The 21,515-nt window shown below is 30.3% G+C and overlaps 3 protein-coding genes across 3 annotated transcripts in view; 1 reads left to right on the top strand and 2 right to left on the bottom strand.

Moving 5' to 3' along the window:
- Window positions 1-6,727: 6,727 nt before the first annotated feature.
- On the bottom strand, window positions 6,728-8,970 carry LOC108773767 (C3 and PZP-like alpha-2-macroglobulin domain-containing protein 8). The gene is made up of 6 exons (XM_018539689.1): window positions 8,937-8,970; window positions 8,142-8,300; window positions 7,905-8,044; window positions 7,663-7,787; window positions 7,431-7,576; window positions 6,728-7,256 (listed from the first exon to the last, which is right to left on the bottom strand). Exons 2-6 carry the CDS (start codon window positions 8,149-8,151, stop codon window positions 6,766-6,768), a joined length of 912 nt encoding a protein of 303 aa, XP_018395191.1. The 5' UTR covers window positions 8,152-8,300; window positions 8,937-8,970; the 3' UTR covers window positions 6,728-6,765.
- A 4,060-nt stretch (window positions 8,971-13,030) lies between these two features.
- LOC108773709 (probable serine/threonine-protein kinase clkA) lies at window positions 13,031-15,379 on the top strand. The gene is made up of 2 exons (XM_018539614.1): window positions 13,031-13,071; window positions 14,157-15,379. Exons 1-2 carry the CDS (start codon window positions 13,038-13,040, stop codon window positions 15,377-15,379), a joined length of 1,257 nt encoding a protein of 418 aa, XP_018395116.1. The 5' UTR covers window positions 13,031-13,037.
- A 601-nt stretch (window positions 15,380-15,980) lies between these two features.
- The window catches only part of LOC108773710 (THO complex 7), an 11,065-nt gene continuing 5,530 nt past the window's right edge, over window positions 15,981-21,515 (bottom strand). Inside the window, exons 6-15 of the mRNA XM_018539615.1 lie at window positions 20,120-20,492; window positions 19,852-20,022; window positions 19,532-19,780; window positions 18,764-19,075; window positions 18,524-18,654; window positions 18,227-18,311; window positions 17,896-18,137; window positions 16,847-16,914; window positions 16,365-16,398; window positions 15,981-16,101 (exon numbers count right to left, since the gene is read on the bottom strand). Of these exons, the coding sequence (XP_018395117.1) occupies window positions 15,981-16,101; window positions 16,365-16,398; window positions 16,847-16,914; window positions 17,896-18,137; window positions 18,227-18,311; window positions 18,524-18,654; window positions 18,764-19,075; window positions 19,532-19,780; window positions 19,852-20,022; window positions 20,120-20,492 (1,786 nt within the window). The remainder of the gene's footprint in view (window positions 16,102-16,364; window positions 16,399-16,846; window positions 16,915-17,895; window positions 18,138-18,226; window positions 18,312-18,523; window positions 18,655-18,763; window positions 19,076-19,531; window positions 19,781-19,851; window positions 20,023-20,119; window positions 20,493-21,515) is intronic.

Here is a 21,515-nt window from a genome sequence, read left to right on the forward strand (position 1 = left end):
TTTACAATAAGGCCCTCGAATTTCGGAAAAAAACGGCGGAAGCAAAATAAAGTACACCTAATAACATTATATTTGTTTTTTCTATAAAGATAATAATTACAAAGTAATAACGCTAAGTGTATAAAGTAACAATAGAAATTATGAATGACATAACATTTAATATATTTCTGTATTATCATCTAATTCTTTTATTGGCAAGATTTTATTATTCATTAACATACTGAATAGTCTATCTAATCTGTAATAATTTTTACGTATTGTAGATACTATAATTAATTATTAAATTATCTAATTATTAATAATAAATATTAAAATAATTTTTGATAAGAAAGATATACTCATCTTAGGAATGTGAATTTGAAAAATACAATATTAGAGAGCTATTCGAGCCCTAGATGTGAATCGATTTTGTATGAATTTATTATATATAATCAAATAAGCGAATAAATAAATTCATCACTGGTGAGTGAGACTAGTTAAGTGGCGGTTACATGATTTTGAATCATGATATCGTAATAATTATACGTGATACACAATAATACATTATGTGTGTGTTACACGATTCAAAACAATGCAATCGCCAACTGAGCGGATCTTATTTATCAGTGATATATTTATTTACTTATTTATTTGCTTATGTATTGTATAATATGTATATTCACACAAGATACCCAGCGCGGCTTGAATATTCTATTGTATTTTTAAACAATAAATGAAGAGCAGAATTTCAAAATGTGTTTTGTCCAAAATTTATAATTTTCAGAAAACGAGAAAGAGAAAGTCACAGAAAACCTGCGCGCTTTATAAAAAATAACAATTCGCCGATCAGTAAAATGTTCAACAAAATTGCTAAACATTGCTGAAAATAAACAAAATGAATTTGTTTAACATTTTCAGTAACTGTTTAGCAATTTTGTTAAACATTTTACATTTTACTGATTGGCGAATTATTTTTTTTAAATAAAATTTTTTTTTATAATCTAATTAAGGAACATAATGCACTTCAAATGTCAAGATTTTATCCATCACATAAATTGATGGGGAGGGGTGTAGAAATGTTTTCAGAACATTATTAGAGTAGCTTAAAATATGAATCTCTTAATATTGAACACTACGCTACTTTTAACTTAAAAAATAAAATTTTAGACAAAATGCATTTGAAAGTCTGCTCCTTAAATATAAAAAATAATGAAACAATAAATATTTTAATTATGACAGGACATTAGCATTTATTCCGCATCTTTGCACGTCTTGTGTTCCAGGCAGACATCGTAACAACACTTTTCTTCTTCGTCGCATTCATGATCGCTGTCGCAATGTTTAGGCGGCTTGTACCACTCGTAAGTCCTGGGACAGTGAGCCCTTAAAGGCGGGCAATGCTTTTTTGGCTTCCACTTCGTTAAGAACTCGTGCCAAGGATACTCAATGTGCGGCTCGGCGGCGATCCCAAGCCAAAGCCAGGGAAAAAGAAACGAATGCCAGTTGTGCTCCGACTCCGACTCACCTTTCCCATTTGGGCAGCAGTAATATCGATGATTACTCATTTTGCACCAATATTTGCAGGATCTCAAGTAGGCTTTTGTTAGAATGACGAATAATAATAGGAGGCACAACGAGTTTCCACGCATGTCGAGGTGTGTTTCCAAAAGCGATGAAAATACGTTACTTGTGTGATTGTCAATTATTTTTCGTCGCCTCGCTCCTAATTTTGTCTTAAAAACATAAACAATAATAAGTCAAAATAGATTAATAAGTGAAGAAGGCCATATTTAGTCAAAGCTGATAATGGTGTTTAATTAATATAATAATTACGTAAACTGGAGATTATGAGATTCATGCAAAAATATTATTAGGCATCAACATCCGCTTTAACTAAACATAATCTTCTTTGTTTATTTTTGTAGTAAAAAAATAATATTCAGTTATTTAAAAATAATAAAAATAAACGTAGACAACAATATGTTTATTTTTATTATTTTTAATTTGTAAGCAAATAGGATAAATTAACTCAATACTTTTTTGTTCAAAAATATACGATGATGGCATTGAAAATTGCAGTCAATATCAAACCTTTTTTTTTTATTATACAAGATACGACCAATTTTGTATTTTATCGCAAGAGACTTTAGAAATATTTTTAGATTTTTCTCCCAAGATTTGCACTTACTTGCAACGGTTCACGAGTCAAAAGATTTGTACTCACTCGACGGTCTACGATTCAATTGACGACAGCTCCTCGTTTAGCGTATCTTATACGTGAGGAAGGAACACGCCCCTACCTGGTGAGGATTGTAAATCGTGCGGCATCTCTAATATGCGTCCATCATCGACGACAAGCCAGACACGTTTGTTCGTTGATTTCACATGTCAGCTTTGTAAAGTAAGTCTCGCCTCCGATGGCTACTCGATGGAAAAACATTGAGAAATGTCAGAAACAAAGAACATGTCATATTTGCATCAGAACGGTCAGGGCCGAATCTACAAAGCGAACAAAGCGATTTTGTTAGAATTTAATGAATAAATAAATAAATGACTATATATAAGTTTTAAGGACTTATTAATTAGCTTATGATTAGAGTTAAAACTTATAGCGTTTTCAGTCCGATCGGATTGTATCAACCTGGTTTGGATTAATGACGTTTCGTGTTCTTTTATTGTTAGAGTATGTAAAGTCAACCAATAGTAGAGCATTAATTCAATCCAGGTTGATGCAAACCCGGTCGGACCGAAAACGCTACAAGTTTTAACTCTAGTACTGCCACATGCTAATCATAATGAGACTCCTTAAAACTTATTTATTTATCCTCCAGCAATTCATCGCATTCCCTCGCCTTCGAATCGATTAAAAGTATATAGATCAGAGAGAGGTAAAATATAATTCCCATATTTTTGCGTTTATTTTATGAACGAAATTTTAAACATTTCGCGCGTTTAACGATGGTTAAAAGTAAAAACACCGAGTTTTCGTGTTTTGTTAATCAACGAAACGTGTACTGCGACCCTGGAAACAGCGAGGTGCGAGCACGGAAAGTTTTCTTCCACGATATTTCCTGAAGAAGCCGCCTGTGGGACGTCAACATAATCATGCACCGGCCCCGATCTACTTCATGCTAAGGAATCGCGTCGTTTCCCCGACATTCGCTCGTTACGAAGTGGCACGAGATAAAAACGTGCTCGCCATAAAATGGGATGACGGTACTCTGCGGGATTCAAACTCCGGATTGAAATGTAACTTTAATCTCGATTTAACTCACTTTTCATCTTTTTTCGGTTCTTATACATATACTATATATATATGTATATATAAGAGTGTTTGAGAAGTAATAGGGGTAGAATGAACTAAACTGAGAAGAAAAGTTCTCTATTTTACAATTTTTGCAATAGTTAACGAGATATTAATTTATAAAAATATCCAAATTCGCCCGGCCCACTGCAAGCGCGCGGATGAATACGACCGCCCAGCGAGGTGTTCGCCGTCGCTACACACGTTGTTTATATTGCCGGTTCTACATTAGTTGCAAGCCGACCGCAAGTTTGTTGCGACAGCCAATCTGAAGCGTTGATTTCAAAATGCAAGCTTGAGATTGGCTATCGCACTTGCGATCGACTTGCAACTAATGTAGAACCAGCTTTACAAGCAGCAATGGACGTTGTCTAACGCGACTATCTCATCGATCAATATTAAACAAAATATCTCTTTGAAATAACATGTATGCTTATAATTACAATATACAGTCATAATTGCTCCTTGAAAGCACAAGTACAATCTTCAAATAATCAACATGTGCTGTTCAGAAACCTAAACGCGAGAAGTGAACGAAATAAAGCTCAACTCTAATATACATATATTATATATAATTATTAATTATATATGTATTATTATTACTATTTTTTTTTATATATGTATACTAAAATCAGAATATTCCATTGAACTGGACGAAAATAATTTTTGTGAGAGCATTTTGACTTTCTTTTACTGCCCATTTATTTTATTTGCATACCAATTATTATTTGTAGCATAATTCTAGTTTCGCATTAAATACAAAAATGTAAAAAAATTCATCTAATTAAGTATTCCGCTAATCTACATAATGATTCATAATCATGATGATAAATATGCAACAGCATTTATATATATCTCGCTTATAGAAATAACTAAGATATTGGGTTTAATTATATAATACATTAGTATAATTGCTATATTGCAATATATTGAGAGAACATAATTCTTACATTGTGCAACAATGGCATAGTAACAAAATACTATAACATTATTGCATATTCGTAATATATATATATTTTATTTATATATATATATATATATATATATATATATATATATATATACAGATGATACAGATACTAGTATCTTGAAATTAATACTTCTGTCATTTTTTCTAAAAACATTTTTGTTTTTAAAATGCTTTTGACTTGAACATCTTGGTCTACTTCCACCATTTTGAAGATGTACAACAATGCTATGTTATACAAAACATTCTAATATATAACAATAATCACGATTAGTGAGTCAGAAAGACTTACTTTTTATCCATTAAAGGATAAAAATCTCATTTTTTAAGCGTTTGAAGGAAGTTTTAAAGCTATCAGCTGTATAATATTCGCGCGTCTGTCTCCTATAATTTTGCAATTATAAAAAACAGAACGAGTGTATATCAGTTGCATACGTTAAATAAGACACCAGCCAATCACAGTACTAGAAAAAATTAAAAAAAAAAAATTCCTAGGTAAAAGTCGCTGTGATTGGCAATGGGCAATTGCAACAATATGCAAACCGCGGTTGACAGAAACTACTTGCACCTCAAATTTCTATAAATTTATTACACACGCATGTAATAAATTTTATAAAAATTCCCTACACTATCAATTGTATAATTACAGTACAATCGTCGCGATACATACTTTATAGAAATTTACATTGCCTTTTAATTACATCATTAATTACATTTGTTACATGGTATATATTACAAGCTACGTATATTTTTATACAAATAACAGAGATAAGAAAGTAAAATTGTGCTCTTATTAAAATATACAGTACTACCAATAAAAATCATTCCAGATAAATTTGTGCAGCTTTACTCTTAATAACGCATAATATAATATCTGAATGTGTATAATTAAGAAGGAAACACGCTTAGAGCAAAAAGAAACATTTACTACTAATACTAATATACTATACAGATTATGTAGAACACTTGCTATTATAAATTATTTTAGATCAACATGAGTGCTCCTTTTGGTTCGTATCGTTCCGTTGTTGATTCTTTTATTATCATATCACAATATATATGTATATATACCATATTATAGATAAAATATTAGAATTCTGGTTTATGTCTTAAATTGGCCATCATTTGTGGATTAATTGTAAAACCCTGAGTAGTCACTAAATTAAACAAATATAATGATATCAGCTTCTCTCTCTTATACGCAGTTAATGTATCTGTAAATCAATGATTTAAATATTTCAAAATATGTTAAACTGATAAAAATATTTCCTCTTATATATATATAAAAAAAAGTAAATTTCGCGTTAATTTTTAATAATGTTATAATATAAAGTCTAGCAATATGATAGGGTAGCTACAACTTTTATCTGTGGTTTTCTCTTTCTTTAGTGAAGTAAGAAGTTTTTAATAACTAACTGATAGGGCACCAAGTAGCTCACCGTGCGATTGACTCGCGATTTATAGATCCGAATTCAATCCTATCTGCGCCCACACGTGATTTTTTTCCTAGTTTGCATATGTTGAAGAGTAATAAATATATTCTAATAACTAACTGTAAGTATCGTTCAATGACCATTTACCTCTATTAATTAGCGTCTTTATAAATAATATTGAGTTTGAATATATTAGTTTGTTTGTGTATATAAATAGGAATGAAATAACCAATACCATGTGAAATAATAATTTTCCATATGGTATTTATAAAAAAAATGTCTTTGAATTGTGCTCATTGTAACAGACTATAAATTACAATTAATACATGAGGTCAATATATATATAATTATCTTACAATCGCATACAAATTATATTAAAAATCAAATTAACAAGAGTTGAAAGAAATCAATGTAAACGTATTTATTATAACAACAAATAAATACGCTTATGACTTCTTTTAATTCTGATCAATTTTACGATTCACTATTAATTTATCTTTCAACTTGAGTCGATTTAATTCACTTTTGTCATTTCAATTGGAGTCGTATATAAACTGCATTAATTTTATAGGATCAAGAAAAGAATAATTAAATTATCATTAGTGATATTAACCTTCCAATGATAGAGAGTCAAGATTGGATGTGATCGTTATTTAAAACTTCACTAGTTAAAGCATTTTGTACTTTACTGCAATTATTTAAGATTAGTAATTTTACTTTTTTTTCGTCTATAAATAAACAGAAGAAGAATGTATTATTTACTTTTTTACTCATTTCATAAATTAATTAGATTAAAAAACCGGATTTGAATTTAACTATCTTTCTAGATACATTTTGAAAATCTATTTACTATTAGAGAAAAATTAAGTACTATTATATATATTCATAATATATTTTATTATATTTATAAAAGATGCTATAAATTATACTTTCAAATTATTGTAAGTAACTGATGTGTGTACAAAAATACAAATAACTCCAATTGAAATTTTATAGAAATGATCAATCGCATTTAACCATAGCATATGGAAAGTATTTCGTCTCGTGGAAAAATACACTTTGTCTCTAAGTCCTTCGTTGCTTTACCTTCCGATACATTCAACTCCGTAGTTGTCATGAATGATCAAGGTCTCATATTCCAGATAGGGCATTTCTTGGCCATTCAACGGTATGTAACATACTTGGTGATTCGGTTGTACCTTGCCGATGTGATAGATTCCTTCGTGTAATACTCTGCCGACGAATAAAGCGTAACCATCTTCAGTTTCACCGGCAGGTAGGGCATGTAGAGGCACGCTACCCTCCCAAGATTTCACCCAATTCACGTCCTTGCCACATAACACCTGGAATTCTCGTTTCTCGTGACCATTTCCACCCCATGCGATTGTGCAGATGTTGTCGCGAATTCCACCAGGGGTCACTGTGCCTTGATGATGCGCCCTACCGATGTACAAACCATCCTCAGAAGCCATCACTGCATTCCGAGGTAGTCCAAACGCCTCATTGAAATCCACCCAGAAATGGCACGTGTCCATTAGTTGTTGTCTGATAGCAGGCGATGTAAACTGGCATTCTGGTAGCACGAGTTAAAAAAAATTATTGCGTTTTTTCCACATATATTTGAATTAATCCACATAGGACATTAATGCACATTACAATTTATTTTATTATATTACTGTTCAGGAATTTTCAATCTTAAAAGACTAAAACAAATTCTGCAGTGATTCTATGAGTTCTGTTAGTGTACCTTCAATTATCCATTCTCCGGTTGCACCCCAAGCAGTACTAACTCCTATGTAATTTATGACAAATGGGTTTCTGTCTTTATAAGACATGAATGGCATGTCAAAATCATCCTCGCGACTAACACTTAATAGTCCATCGCAAGACCATCTATAGAACAGAAGTAAATGAAAGGTATATGTGTACAATTTTGTGTATTTAAATTCATGTTGAAATGAAATACATAATTTCCTTACTGTATGAAAATATCACATATCTCTTCAGGATTCAGTATGTCCCTAGTGTCTGCTTCTGCCACATCTGGTTCTGTATTATTTCTTTTTATTGCTGACATAGTATTCCCCCAGCCTCCAATAATAATCTAAGACAGTGCCAAATTAATATTATGTAATAAGAGAAATATTTTTATTGTTTACAAAAATATTAAAATATAATATATAAGTCATAAACATATCAAATTATTGCAAGGTAACATTACCTCATATACATTGGAGTCACTACCAAGATGCGTCCGTAAGGCAATTCTTGCATCATGGCTAGCTTTAATGCCTAAACTAACGCTGTTTTTTGTGATGGGTATATAACGATAATCGAGACTGTCTGCAGTTGTAATTCTGACTAGGAAAGAATTATCAATTAGTACGATTGATCAAGAAACTATTATTCTTCTGTTGAAGCTTTAAATAATCACGAGACAATTTGTAATGGAACTTACTTGGACTCATTTTTTGAAAAGCTAGATTTCTTATTTGACTGTACACAGAAGTCAATATCGAAATGGTTCATGCTAAATAGTCATACACAGCCCGCGTTCTCAAGGTGCTGTGCAGTCCACATCTCTGATGAATCTCTCATTATCTCAATTGGTTTATTACTTAAAACAAATAATTATATTAAAATTCCATGTACAAAAACATATTATTCGCTATTGATGATTACTATTGTATCATAAATGCAGTATATAATGTTTATGATATTGTTTTCTCATCTATTCCTTCCGAAAAACGCTTAGTTCCGTAAAATAGTGTAACATTATACGACACGGGTATTGGAAACGAGTATAAATCGTGTGATATAAAAGACGCAATAGCATATTCATGCGCGATTCATGAACTTCTACATTTTAAGAAAGCCTCAAGTGTGTGCGCGCGTGTGTGTGCGTGTAAGTCAAATCGGCGCGACGTGCCGAGCAACACAACACTGCGTCCGAATTTATGCAGATGATGCAACCGAGCACGTGCACGATCGTCGAGATGTCAATTGGCCCAATCGTTCGCTGTCTCGAGTGCAAAATCTGGCAAATCTACACATCTGCGACTTACTGACAGGCATGACAGCTCCCTGGCTATATCGTATAAATATCAACACCGGGAGCACTTGCGACGTGTGCGAAGAATGAACGAGAGAGCGAGCGATCCTATCCGATCGAGAAGACGCGATCGAACGAGCGTCACACGGTGATCGCGTCGCGAATCGCTAGTTTCTGTAATCCTGCACTTATAATACTCACATTCTCCACACAGATGGACCCGATAAGACGTCCCACTGTTTGACTTATTGTTGCAGGTGGGTTGGGAATGTTGGGTTGGAATGCCAACGATGTCGCGATTTTGTCGACGTATCGATACTTTCATCTCGATGTTCCCCAGCGATTAGCATCAATAGTTTTCGCTCTTTGCTACAAAATACTGACTATACTTTTGTCGCATGTATCACCGAAAAGCGTTCGGTGATACATTAATTATTAAGTATTATGATATTAAAGAGGTACTAGCTTATATAATATTAGATTACCGATGGTATCATGCTTGAAATAAAATGTCTTCGGGTTTGCGATATATCGCGCGCCAAGTTAAATTTGGAATTACAAACTTCTATATAAAAGTTTGTGGTTTCAGGATATGTTGCATGACATACATAATTGGCCTGAAGATACAATCGCATCAGCTACTTTTTCTCGAAGGTCAAGATTTTACTTGCGTTGATTTTAAAGAGAGTTTCATGTTCGGAATTAATTGCGTTCGACTTTCCATTCCGATTTTACTTTCCGTACACTATGACGTGCACGGATACTTACACGGTGTTACTAAGAGGTCATACATTATTCAATTTTTAATTATGAGAAACGCAACACATCTATAACGATAAGTATATATAATAATGCGTAATCATATAATTAAATCAATTAAAATCACTGCTCAACTTTTACCAAATGTATATATGTACTTGTTCATTTTAGATCTATATCTTTACGTTAAATTTTTGAGGATAGTATTTATAAATTATTTATTTATAAATTGATACGCCACGTATTTTCTTGCACGTATGTACGCATCTCAATGTACATTTAATGTGTTATCACAAATACACAATAATAATTAATATATGTATTGTGATTCAATTCGAACGCATTTTTTGTATTAAATAACATATAAAATTATATAAATTGATAGAATTTTTTATCTTGAATTCTGGCTCAAATTATAAATCGTCTAAAGTGAAAACTTTATTTTAATTGCGTATATTTAAATAATTAATTTAAATGAAATTAGAAAAAATCCAATTCCGTTCTACATGTTAATGTTAATATATCATATGCATATTTTCTTTCCTTTTATGTTACAAATAAATTAATAATATATATATGTATATTATTAATAATACTATATACATGTACATATATCAAACATGATGTACATTTACACAAAGATAGAATTGTTTTAAAAAAAGACACATTTTTTTATATCAAACGTTTTTCGCGTACTAACGTTGCATATAGTACGTATGCAAAACAATAGAGACATTGACATTTACATTCAACTGCCGGGGTTATTGCCGTTCAAGTACCTATTGAAATACATCTGATTAACTTAGGATCAGTGTGCTTGAATGAATACACATGCGAACGCACGTGCGTGCGCGGAAAGTAGAAAGCATTAAAAAGGACAACGAGCAAAACTGTAAACGCTGTACACGTGTACTTAGGCGTATAGGTACTATTCTGACTTCCGTGAATAAGTGGCAAAGAATTGTAATTTTTTCTGCTTCGTTTACGAACTTTCAAGCCAGCTGCACTAACTCGAAACACTGCGAATACATCTGGCACGTACATATGCACGCGAATAGTTTCAAAAGATTTAGCTCTAATGTACTCTTTCATTTTGCAATTTATCAGTCATGCTATCAAAGATAATATGGACATTATCTCCGTTCAACAGAAAATGCAACTGTTATAAAATATGTATTCTTTGATATAATTGCCCTTAGTTTCCTTCTGGATCTAAATATATATAATAAATCAATGATACCTATTAAAGAATCTTATAACAGCTGCAAAATTACTATTTTTGCTGAAAGTCATTATTAAATTTTATTTCATTTTATTTGTTTTAAGATCACACACAAACTCTATTTCTTTCGGATATGATTTATAATATCCGCGATAACAACTACAAAGTTAAATATAAAAGATTAATTGATATATATATATTATTTGCTGTAAATAATAAAAAGAAAATTAAGCGTTTGTGAGTGTACACTTTCTACAGTAAAAGTTTCAAACCGTGAGAAATAAAGTTCTCACATTAGATTTGCTATATTTAAGGGAATGGCAAAAAACTTTCTTTTTCACATAGCAACATTTATTATTCAAGCAAGACATTCGGTTCACGTACGCGTATGTAAAAAATATGTTTAAAATATCCTTTGGTCGGGGGAATTTCAATTAGTTCATTAAAAATTTTCGTAAAAACGTATATCTATAGATGTCCCGATTAAATAAAATCGATAAAACACATGATAAGTTTAGAATTATAATTAGATATACAAATATGTGAGTAATTTATCATCATATATGTATATGAAATTTTTATATTTAGTTAAGTAGTTATAACTATGCATTGCTATATAATTAAAATTGAAATAATTTCTGATATAGTAAAATTAATAATAACAGTTTTATATATATATTTCAATATTATTTTTTAGTAAATATCTAAATTTAATTTACTTTTTTTAATTAATTTGGTATCAATAAAATGAAGTTATACGCATGGTTTTTAAAAAATAATTTATAAATTTATAAATATATATATATAGGAATAATTTTGATTATGCTTTCTTATACTTTTTTACAGTTACGATTGATAGCATCTAATATTTTCTACGCTATATTGAGGAAATAATCTGATACTTGTTGAGGGTTAATTTCGTTAATGGCTAATTCGCAAATACATAGTATATTGATAATTGTATAAATCATGCTTAAATTACGCATTTTATTGCTTTACCGCGAATGTTTTAGCTGAAGAAATATTTCTCTTATTAACAGAAATAGGCTGTATACGATCGACTTATCCATTACCTATGGCGTGCAATCATATAGTGATATGAAAGAGTACTATAATATGACTGATTATTGTAATAAGATAAAGGCAGGGAGACAGCCTTCTTAAATTTATTTCATGCAGCCTTCGTGAATTAGACATGTAGGTAGGTCACAATACTGCACCTTATAGTTCATCATGCAATTGCACAGAGAAGTGACCCGTTGCTTTCCCTGTAAAAGCGAAGAGCTAAATCAGGTTGACTCGTTTCTCTCTGCTCTGTATGGTCGGGTCCCGACCAATGTCACATCAGTATGTGCGCACCGAGATCGCTTTTACCTTTTCGTAAAGCGAGGGAGTGGGCTGCTGGGGGTATAAAACAGAAAACAGCGGTTTTGCCAGCCAATATGTGTGTAGTTCCATTTTAGACACCAGAAAGGTGTCTAGTTCTATACTTGATTGACATTAAGTTATTATAAAAACGTGGCGAGAGTCAGTATGCTGCTAGTAAGTAAATACCAGTTCAATTTACAAGTGACGTTTGAATATTTCGGAAAGCAAAGTTTAGCACATTTATACCCGCGCGTACAGAAAAATGTTGTTAAGAAAAGTGATTGCACAGTTTATCATTTATTTAATGAAAAAAATTATTTAACAGAAAGTGTTTTTTTAAATAATAGTCTTGAAATGTACTTTTTAAAAATTTAATTCGTAAATTTAAAAATTCATTATATGTTATTAAAAAGAAATAAGAATTAATTTTCTTTTGAAGAATATATATTATAAAATTTCATCAAAGAAATGATTTTATACATATAATATAATATAAGCAAATCGAATTTATTTTAATTTATATATTGTATTTAATAATCTCGATTGAAGTATTAAATTTATTAGAATACAGAATACATTTCAAATAAATAATATTTATGATGAACTTATCATATATTTGTAGATATATAACTTTTATAATACTTGAAACAATTAATGATTAATATTTAAATGTATACTGTTTGTGTTTAATATCGCACATTACGTTTAATATCGTTTGTCAATATTTAAGAATATATAAAAATGGAAAAAAATTAAAATGCTGTATTTTTCTTGTGTAATTATATTAATTAATTATTCAGATTTACACAATGTACTTTGAAATTTGAAATTATGCGCATCGCTTTGCTTTCTAAAAGAAATTTTGATTTCTCTTTTAATTTGACATTAGATGATACATCGATTAATTTTTTATGATGTAATTATATTTTCAGAGTGCAGTGTTAATTTGTTGCATGATAGTTGCGAATGCAGAGCCGCCTCTGAACAGTATGTATTGCCATTATGTTGCTTTCTATATTCATGCATTTCCATAAAAGTCTTACGTACATAACTAAGATTACAATTTCAAATATTTACTTTATAAAAATAACGCGACACTACCGATAAAATTTTACAAAATAACGTTTTTTGTAAAGAGTATCGCGTTTCTGTCTTGTTACTTACAATTAAAAAGTAATAATTAATTTTGTTCGTAATGTAAAGTAAGATATTATATAGATTTAAAAATTACATTATTTAACAATCAATATTAAAACTTATTATTAGATATATAAAAATTAGAACTCTAATTTTTATATAATAATAAGCTTTTCTTTATATTAAACTTATTTAATAAATCTTCTATAATTCTTTATATTAATACATTTTATTATTTACTATATACTTGTTTTTAAGAATTACATTCATAAACGCAAATTTTATTAATAATTTAATTATACAATTTAATTAATAATTTATAGTACACGTTATCTGTATATTATACTGATTTTCATATTAACTATCGGAATGCGGCCTAAGATATAAATACAAATATTATTCAATATTTAAATTTCTATTTAAATAAAATATTTTTTTTAATACAAAATAATGCATTTTGTTGAATAAATATTAAAAACACAACAGGAATTAAAATAACGATAAAAGTAATGGCTGAATTCATTACTGTAAAATATAACGACATAACATTTTATGTCATTATAGACAAAAAAACCAACAACTGTTGTCTTAAAAAAGTAATGATAACGGTAACAAAATTACAAGTAACAATCGTTCTTTCCCACCCTTACTAATTGTAAGATTAATCATAATGCTTCCCGGCAAACATCAACTAACAATAACATAACTGTTATAATTTCTCATTCAACAATATAACTGTTACAGAAGTCATGTGTTATTAATTATATTATATTGTGATATTATTGAGTGGGAAATTATAACTAACAGAACTATATATTACTGTTAGTTAGTGTTTGCTAGGTTTTTTGTGAATTTATTATAGAACATTAGCAATATATTAAAATCTTCAATTAGAAATAAATTGACTTCAATTGAAACGTTATTTCGTTTTGTAGGCTACTCTTTTACTGGTAGTAGCAATGGGTACGATTACAGTAACACCATTCCTAGTAATGGATACTTGGGATCTAAGGATAGCTATCGAAACGGTGGAAGCTTTTACGGTGTTGGAGACATCAATCACAAATTACCGAACCATGTCGGCACTCACTCGTTAATTAACATCGGTAATCAGGGACATCAAGGTAATATCGGAGGAAATGACGTAGGAAACAGTTACAACGGATATTCCGCGAACGATCAAGGAAATGAATATGCAGGATATTCCAATACTTACGAGAATACCGCTAGCGAGTCTTACACTAAACCCACTTATCCAACGTCTTCACCACTCAGAGGATATATTGACGCTAATAATAATGAGGAATCGACCTTTAACGCATATGTAAGCGATTCGACTCACAAAGACTCTGATTTTGGTCAATACGCGACTAGCAGCAGCAGCAGCAGCAGCAGCAGCAGCAATAGCAATAAAAGAATACCCGCCTATTCCGGATACTCCAGGCCAACTCGGATATCAGACAATTATCCCGAAGGCTCTACTGATAACGGCGTACAGGGATATCTCGACTCGTCTGGTTCTTCAAGCTATTCCGAGAGTGATCACATCTATAACACGCCTTATTCGCCAGGCGGCCTGGCTAGCGAGTACTCGTTTGGAAAGCAGAAAAACGACCCGTTGAACTTGAAAGGAGGCAACAAGTACAGCGGCATTTACTCGATTTCATCCGGGACGCGTTACACACGGGGAAATCCTGGGTACGTGAACTTCAATCGCGATGTACCATCGTCGTTTATACCAGGAGATTCTGGATTGAACAGTCACTTCTCCAAGGCACACGGTACTTATTCTTCGGGAAAATTGAATAAATACGGCTACAAATTATCTCGTTACACTCCGAATAGCAGCGTAACTTATCCGTCGAGAGAACGCGATAGCTATTACATGCCTTATAGTAAGGGTGGTGGGAAAGTCATTATAATTAAGAACAATAACCCGAATTATACTGGTCGTGTTTATTCCGACGAGTCGCCTTACGCTGGCAGCAACGGTGATTATAGGAGTCAGAGTGGTTTTGCAAATGGTTTCTCCGCTTCGTCAAATTTTGATGGATACACTGGTAGTAGTAATTACAATAACGGTCCCACTATACTCAGACGATACAGGGCCAATGGTGGTCCTGTATTTGTGCAAAAGTCTGTTAATTTCCGTGATTAGTTTTTTATTTAAGATCATAATTAGAGAATATAGTACATGTTAATGTTTAAGATATTTGTATATATATTTATTTCATAAGTATTTTAATAAGGATTTCTTCAATGCATTATTCAGAATAAAAGTATTTGTCCATCTTTCGTAAATATCCAAGTGATTATTTATATTATTATATTTCCTTTTCAATTTCTCATATAATATAAATACTTTAAGAAGTTTTTTTTATAAATATCACGTCATAATAATGAATATAGGTGCACATGTTTCTTGACACGTTTTGTTTGCCAAGACTCCTCCTTTTCTAAGAACTTTTGTGTCTTTTTTTTTTAAGATAAATGCTTATTAAGTTCTTTAAATAGCACAAATTATAATATTTATTTAATATTATTAATCAACTTATACATATAAAGCAAATAAATATGTTTAAGATCTATGTGTATTTATTTTTTAAATATTTGAAAATTACATTTATTCGTTATTTTTATGATAAATATACGTATAAGAAAGAATTGATGATATCATCTACAAAAATACTTTAACGCACACATCTAATTCTACAATTTTGATATAATAAAATTATATAAATTTAAAATTTTCGAAATATTCACGGAGGAGTCCTTGATAATTTAGGCTTAGCTAAAAATGCCTCTTCTTCTTTAGCAAGTTCTGGGTCATTTTTCCATGAAGTATCATTAATTACATTGCTGTTACAGTTATTACTATTCCTATAAATAATACTTTACATAGATTTGTAATAGCTGTGAATAAGCAGAAGCATTCTTAACAAACAATAAATACTAATATAATTTATTTAATATCATCATTTGGTATAAAAATACATAAATTGCTATATAATAAAAACGATAACATTATATATACAAATAATACAAAATGTACAAATAATACAAAGCATGTGCTTCAAAAATAAATATTCCAAAGATGTGAGAGGTGCACCGTAATTGCAACAATTGCATAAAATAGTACTCACAGCGATGCTATACTACTAAATTTCTCCTGAATTTCTGTGAAAATCAGATTTAAATCTTTACTAAAATTATCGATATATAGTAAAAAAAATTAATTATTTATCTCCAATTATTTTTATCTTTTAACGCAACATAAATTTATAGGAAAAATATTGATTAAATTGATAATAAATGGTATGATGTATTCTAAACTATCATTTCAAACAACGCGCGAGGTGTTTTTTAAATAGTTTTAACAATTTTGAAATGTGTCATCTAACTGGTTAATATTTATCTGAGTTTCTATCACTTTCGTTACGTGCTCCAATTTTCCCAAGGTTCTACGTATATAGGGAAAGTTGTAAAGCTTTCACTAAATGTTGTTTGTGAATTATTCTGTTAATGTGCCAAGTTCGTAATTTTTAAGTCAGTTTCAACGACAATAGGGATATACTGAATACGTTACTATTCAAACAATAGCTATAATAATGCGAAGTATACATACCTGTTTGGCCATTTTCACGACCGGATACAAGAATTGTAGAAGATGTCACTGCAGTTTCACTGCTATCCCTGTAAATCGATATCTGTTAATTCTTACTGAACTATAGAAATAACTACAGTTATAAATGTAATTGCAAAATTAATTACGAAATAAGTTAATGATTATATTATGTGATATTTAATTTAATTATTTTTGCGTGCATGTGTGCGCGCTCAAATTATTCTTTAATTAATTAATAACGCACTTGGAAGTCCTATTTTCATACAAATAAATTGTATCGTTGGGTATTGTTCTTCCAGTGAAATTTCCCTTAAAAAATTTCATCGTCTCTGAAGGTAATTTTTCTAATTTTGTTTTCCTGAATTTCCCGTCATACAATTTTCCTGAACCAATCTTATCCTCTGATTTACATAACTTCGACTGATATAGCATATTATTTATTCTAAATCTTGAATTTACTTCTGTTCTAAATTGGTTATCGTAATCAAATTCGTAGCTATCATGATTGTTTTTTCTTATTGTATTTGCTGGCCAAATTATATTTTTTAATACAGTTATATCTCTCTTTTGTTTTTCATTTGATCGGTTATTGCCTCTCATAATTAAGGAGGATTCAGTACCGATAAACTTTTTTGTAATATTTTGAACTTTATCTGTAGAAAACGATTCTTTCGTGTCGTTTGTAATAATTTGCTGTTCCTTAAAAGTGTTTCCGACATTATCATATAAATAAAAAATAGAAATTAAGTTAATATCGTGAATCTGTTTAGAATATTATACCTTCAGAGAGAAATTTGACAAATCTGACAATTTAGCGAAGGTTGCTTGTTTAATACTTTCTTTTGGTAATATTTTATTTTTTATCTTGATATTATACCTACCATGTATGTTAATGTTATTATTATATTAAATTAGCAGTACTGCATACGCGCGCGTAATTTTTATATAATGTTATATTATTAAACATAATTTGAGGTCAATTTGGCTATTTTCTTTATGTAGGAAGAGTAACTATAATTTTAGGGTATATTATTTTTGTATACAAGTACCTTAGCGTAGGATATGATGGATGTTTATTACAGACGTGGTTCTTGTATTGATTTCTGTAAAAATCGATAGAATTCAGCGTGGATATTTGCTGTAGATTCGTATCTGTGTTTACAGCCTCTTGAGAAATTTTCGAAGAAACGCTATAACACATTGCAAGCAACGTTTCTCCGTTCAATTCGCCAACATAATTTTGCAGTGGATCGTTTTCGTCCAATTCATTTTCCAACACATCCAAATCTTCCTATGGAAATATTTGATGTTTAAATTCGCTTGGTGTTCAATATCATCGATATTTATATGGTATTTTTGTACTTGTATTTCTTTACTTACGTTATCATCATCCCCGGTCTCGTCATTTTGCGGTGTGTTAACATTTTCATATCTTTGTACTCTCAGTACATGATCTAGATGCTTTCTATTATGCCAAAATTATTATTTAAAAAATATAAAAGTTTCATTATCTTTTTAATCGTTTTTACGAATATAAATGTTCTAAATATTAAAATAAAAATTTAAAATTTCGATAAAAATATTAATGATAAATGTATTAAATGTACATTTATAATATATTATTTTATATATTTAATGTGGGAATTGTTGTCTTTAGAATTTTCATATTTTATATACCTTATTTCTACAGATTTCTGACTGTTACCAAGATATTCCGATATATTCGAACGTTTAATTTTTCTTGCTTCCTCATTGATTATGGGATTGTTCAAAAAATTGTTTAGCGCTCCATTGATGTAGGGTAGTGACTAATAAATGATACGAAAAATTCCTTTAAAAACATCTCTTATGTTAAATTTTCAAGATAAAATTTTTCTTTTCTAAAAAAATTTTTACTAAATGCGTAACTTTACTCACAGATGTATGATCTATTGAGAGAAGGACGATCAAAGTAGACATGAGTAATGAAGATATTTTGGACGCTCTAGCTTGTGCTAGTCGATGTAATGACAAGTTCATTAAAAGCGCAGTACCGTATTCAAGCCTATATAAATTTATGATGCGACATTTATCATGTAGATGATTAATCAACCATTCTAGTAATCCACTCTCTATCATATATATCCGTTGCTGTCTACGTAATGATAGTTTTTGTAACATCGCCACCATCATGTCACAAGCAAAAGGATCCACTCCATCAGCGTAATTATTGTCGAGACAAGCAAAAGTCTGAATACACCGAAAATTGCAATTTTTATTAATGCTATTCAATTTTGTGATCGTTATTTTATGATTGTCTTTGATTAATAATAGTTTTAGATAAATATATTAAAACTCGTTTGATTTTAATGTTGTAAATCTAAATGATGACAAGAATAGCATATCCAATCGACAAAAAGTAGGTAACGTAACATCTATATTATAATTTCGTACTTAATAATTAAACTGTCATGTAATACCTGTTATGTGTTATACGATCAAATAACATGAACGGTATATAGTACGTAAACTTATATTTAAAACCATCTTAAGTATAGTTTTAAGATGTTATAAGTTAAGTACAGAGCAATATTAGCATCTTAAGACAATCTTAAAATAAGAATGAACTATGAATGCCGACCATATATTATGTTACTTTTAATTAATAATTGGGGGATTATACCGTTAACTTATGTAAAAACATACTACGTTTATGACTGTGGATCCAACCGACAGGTAGTCCCTTCCGCATCTGAAGGATGCCAAGGTGTTCAACAATCGTGCAGTGAATTGTTGCAAAAGATGTCTGGCGTAAGCTTCTCCCGCTGTCAACAGACACGGTAGAATCGATTTACCATTGTCGCTAGCTATCTGTCCATGAAGTCCCAACAAATCACGACTTATATATTCGTGTAAGATTTCGTCCTGTTCTGCTGATTGCACGAGTGTTATTTTCTAAAAATATAAATGTGCTTTTTCTCAAAGATATCATCGAGCTATTGTAAAGTTATTGATTATCTTAATACCCAACGCAATGCTTGTAACAGTAACAACTTTGTCTTTACATCTCCGTTAATTAGATGTAATTTGATCTTTTTATAATCCAATAATTTGGAGGGTACCGGTATCGTTGTGACATCAATTTTAGGCAGTGCAATTGCTTTTACGTCAATACGATCGAGTTGTAACAAGGACGGCTATCGAAAAAATAGCCATGCATTAAAAATGAAGTTTATAGAAAAGTTTAGAAGATTACTCTATGAGCTCTTTCTTCTCTTTTCCTCTTTTACTTACATACGAAGTCTCTCTTATATTTTGATTAAACCAATCTGGAAATATCTTCATGCAAATCTCAAGGGTTCGTTGTATGTCAACATCTTGCCCTTTCACTGAATTCTCCAATGCCATCGTTAATTCTCCAGCAACATCTGTTAGTTTATGATAATCTGCGTGCAACTTGTGAAATCTCACTTTTAATTTTTCATAATTTGTATGTACACTGTATAAATGAGATTTGGTTAATGCTAATTCATGATTATATTGAATCAATCTTTTATCTGACTTGTGTATTTCCAACAAACTACTAATGCTTTCTTCCGGATTTGTTATATTTTCTCGCAAGTTATTGATTGTAATTTGACTTCCAGTAATATGTGTTTGTGTGCTTCTGTAAATCATAATATACAAAAAATTAGATATTTTTAAATCTTTTTGTCAAAATTCAATCAGAGGAAAGATATTTTACTTTGATTTTAAATTTGTTTTATTGGAAAAATTGTATCGTTCCTCATCGACGTGATCTAGAAATACAGGCAGATCCCTATCATTTGGCACAATCGGTACATTATTTTTTATAGTCTTATTATTTTGTGCGACATCAGATTCCACAGCTATTGCTTTGTTGCCGGCATGAACCTGTACTATATTCTGCAATTGCGTTTTATTAGAGTTTATACTGTCTAAATTGCTCAAATCCTACCAAATTTAATATTTATAATTTTTATACAATATTTTTCGTATTATATCGCGCGCGCGCGTATATATATAACAGTTTAAGTTTGCTTACTTCTTTGTGACGTGTGATAAATGAATTTATATTTTTTGATAGTTCATCAGCCCAATGTTGTTCTAACACTTTGGAGAAACAAGTATTTGTATATGGATCTTCAATAAATGGTAGTGCATAAAACGGTTGTAATTCCATATCAAATTCTAATTCTTTGCCATCTCCGTCCAAATAATCTTGTAATTGCTTCATGCTGCCCTTGTTTTTCAATTTCAATGGTATTGTTTTGTTTGTTATTAATAATATTCTTAGACTAATTATTGAAAGTATTTTATGTATAAAAAGTATTATATAAAATAATTAAATATTTTATAATATAAATTATTACATTAAACTCAAATATATAAAAATAATAAGAAAATGTTCAAGAAAATTAAATACGCACAGAAGATAATTTCTGTTCTATAATTCATTTTAAAAAATTCAAATTACCTCCATGCATTTTTCCAAAAGATCATTCTCTATTGAAGACGATTTCAGTGTACCTGTTTCTGATTCTGATGGTAGATCTAATCCACAAGAATTGACAATGTTACGTATACAATGTGTATATAATTATATCAAATTATGTACAATACTATATTATATTATATACCATTATCTGTTTTACCATATTCTTTATAT

This window comes from Cyphomyrmex costatus, unplaced genomic scaffold (assembly GCF_001594065.2).
Source record: "Cyphomyrmex costatus isolate MS0001 unplaced genomic scaffold, Ccosl1.0 scaffold219, whole genome shotgun sequence".
Classification (NCBI taxonomy): Eukaryota; Metazoa; Arthropoda; class Insecta; order Hymenoptera; family Formicidae; genus Cyphomyrmex; species Cyphomyrmex costatus.

Excerpts from the sequence above, each read along its gene's own strand:
- LOC108773767 (XM_018539689.1), bottom strand. Across the intron at positions 7,788-7,904 it reads GTGACTCCAATGTATATGAG|ATTATTATTGGAGGCTGGGG; the intron begins GTAATGTTACCT and ends GCACTGTCTTAG. Across the intron at positions 7,577-7,662 it reads ATATGTGATATTTTCATACA|ATGGTCTTGCGATGGACTAT; the intron begins GTAAGGAAATTA and ends TCTGTTCTATAG.
- LOC108773709 (XM_018539614.1), top strand. The coding sequence starts at position 13,038 with ATGATAGTTGCGAATGCAGAGCCGCCTCTGAACA. Across the intron at positions 13,072-14,156 it reads TGCAGAGCCGCCTCTGAACA|GCTACTCTTTTACTGGTAGT; the intron begins GTATGTATTGCC and ends TTCGTTTTGTAG.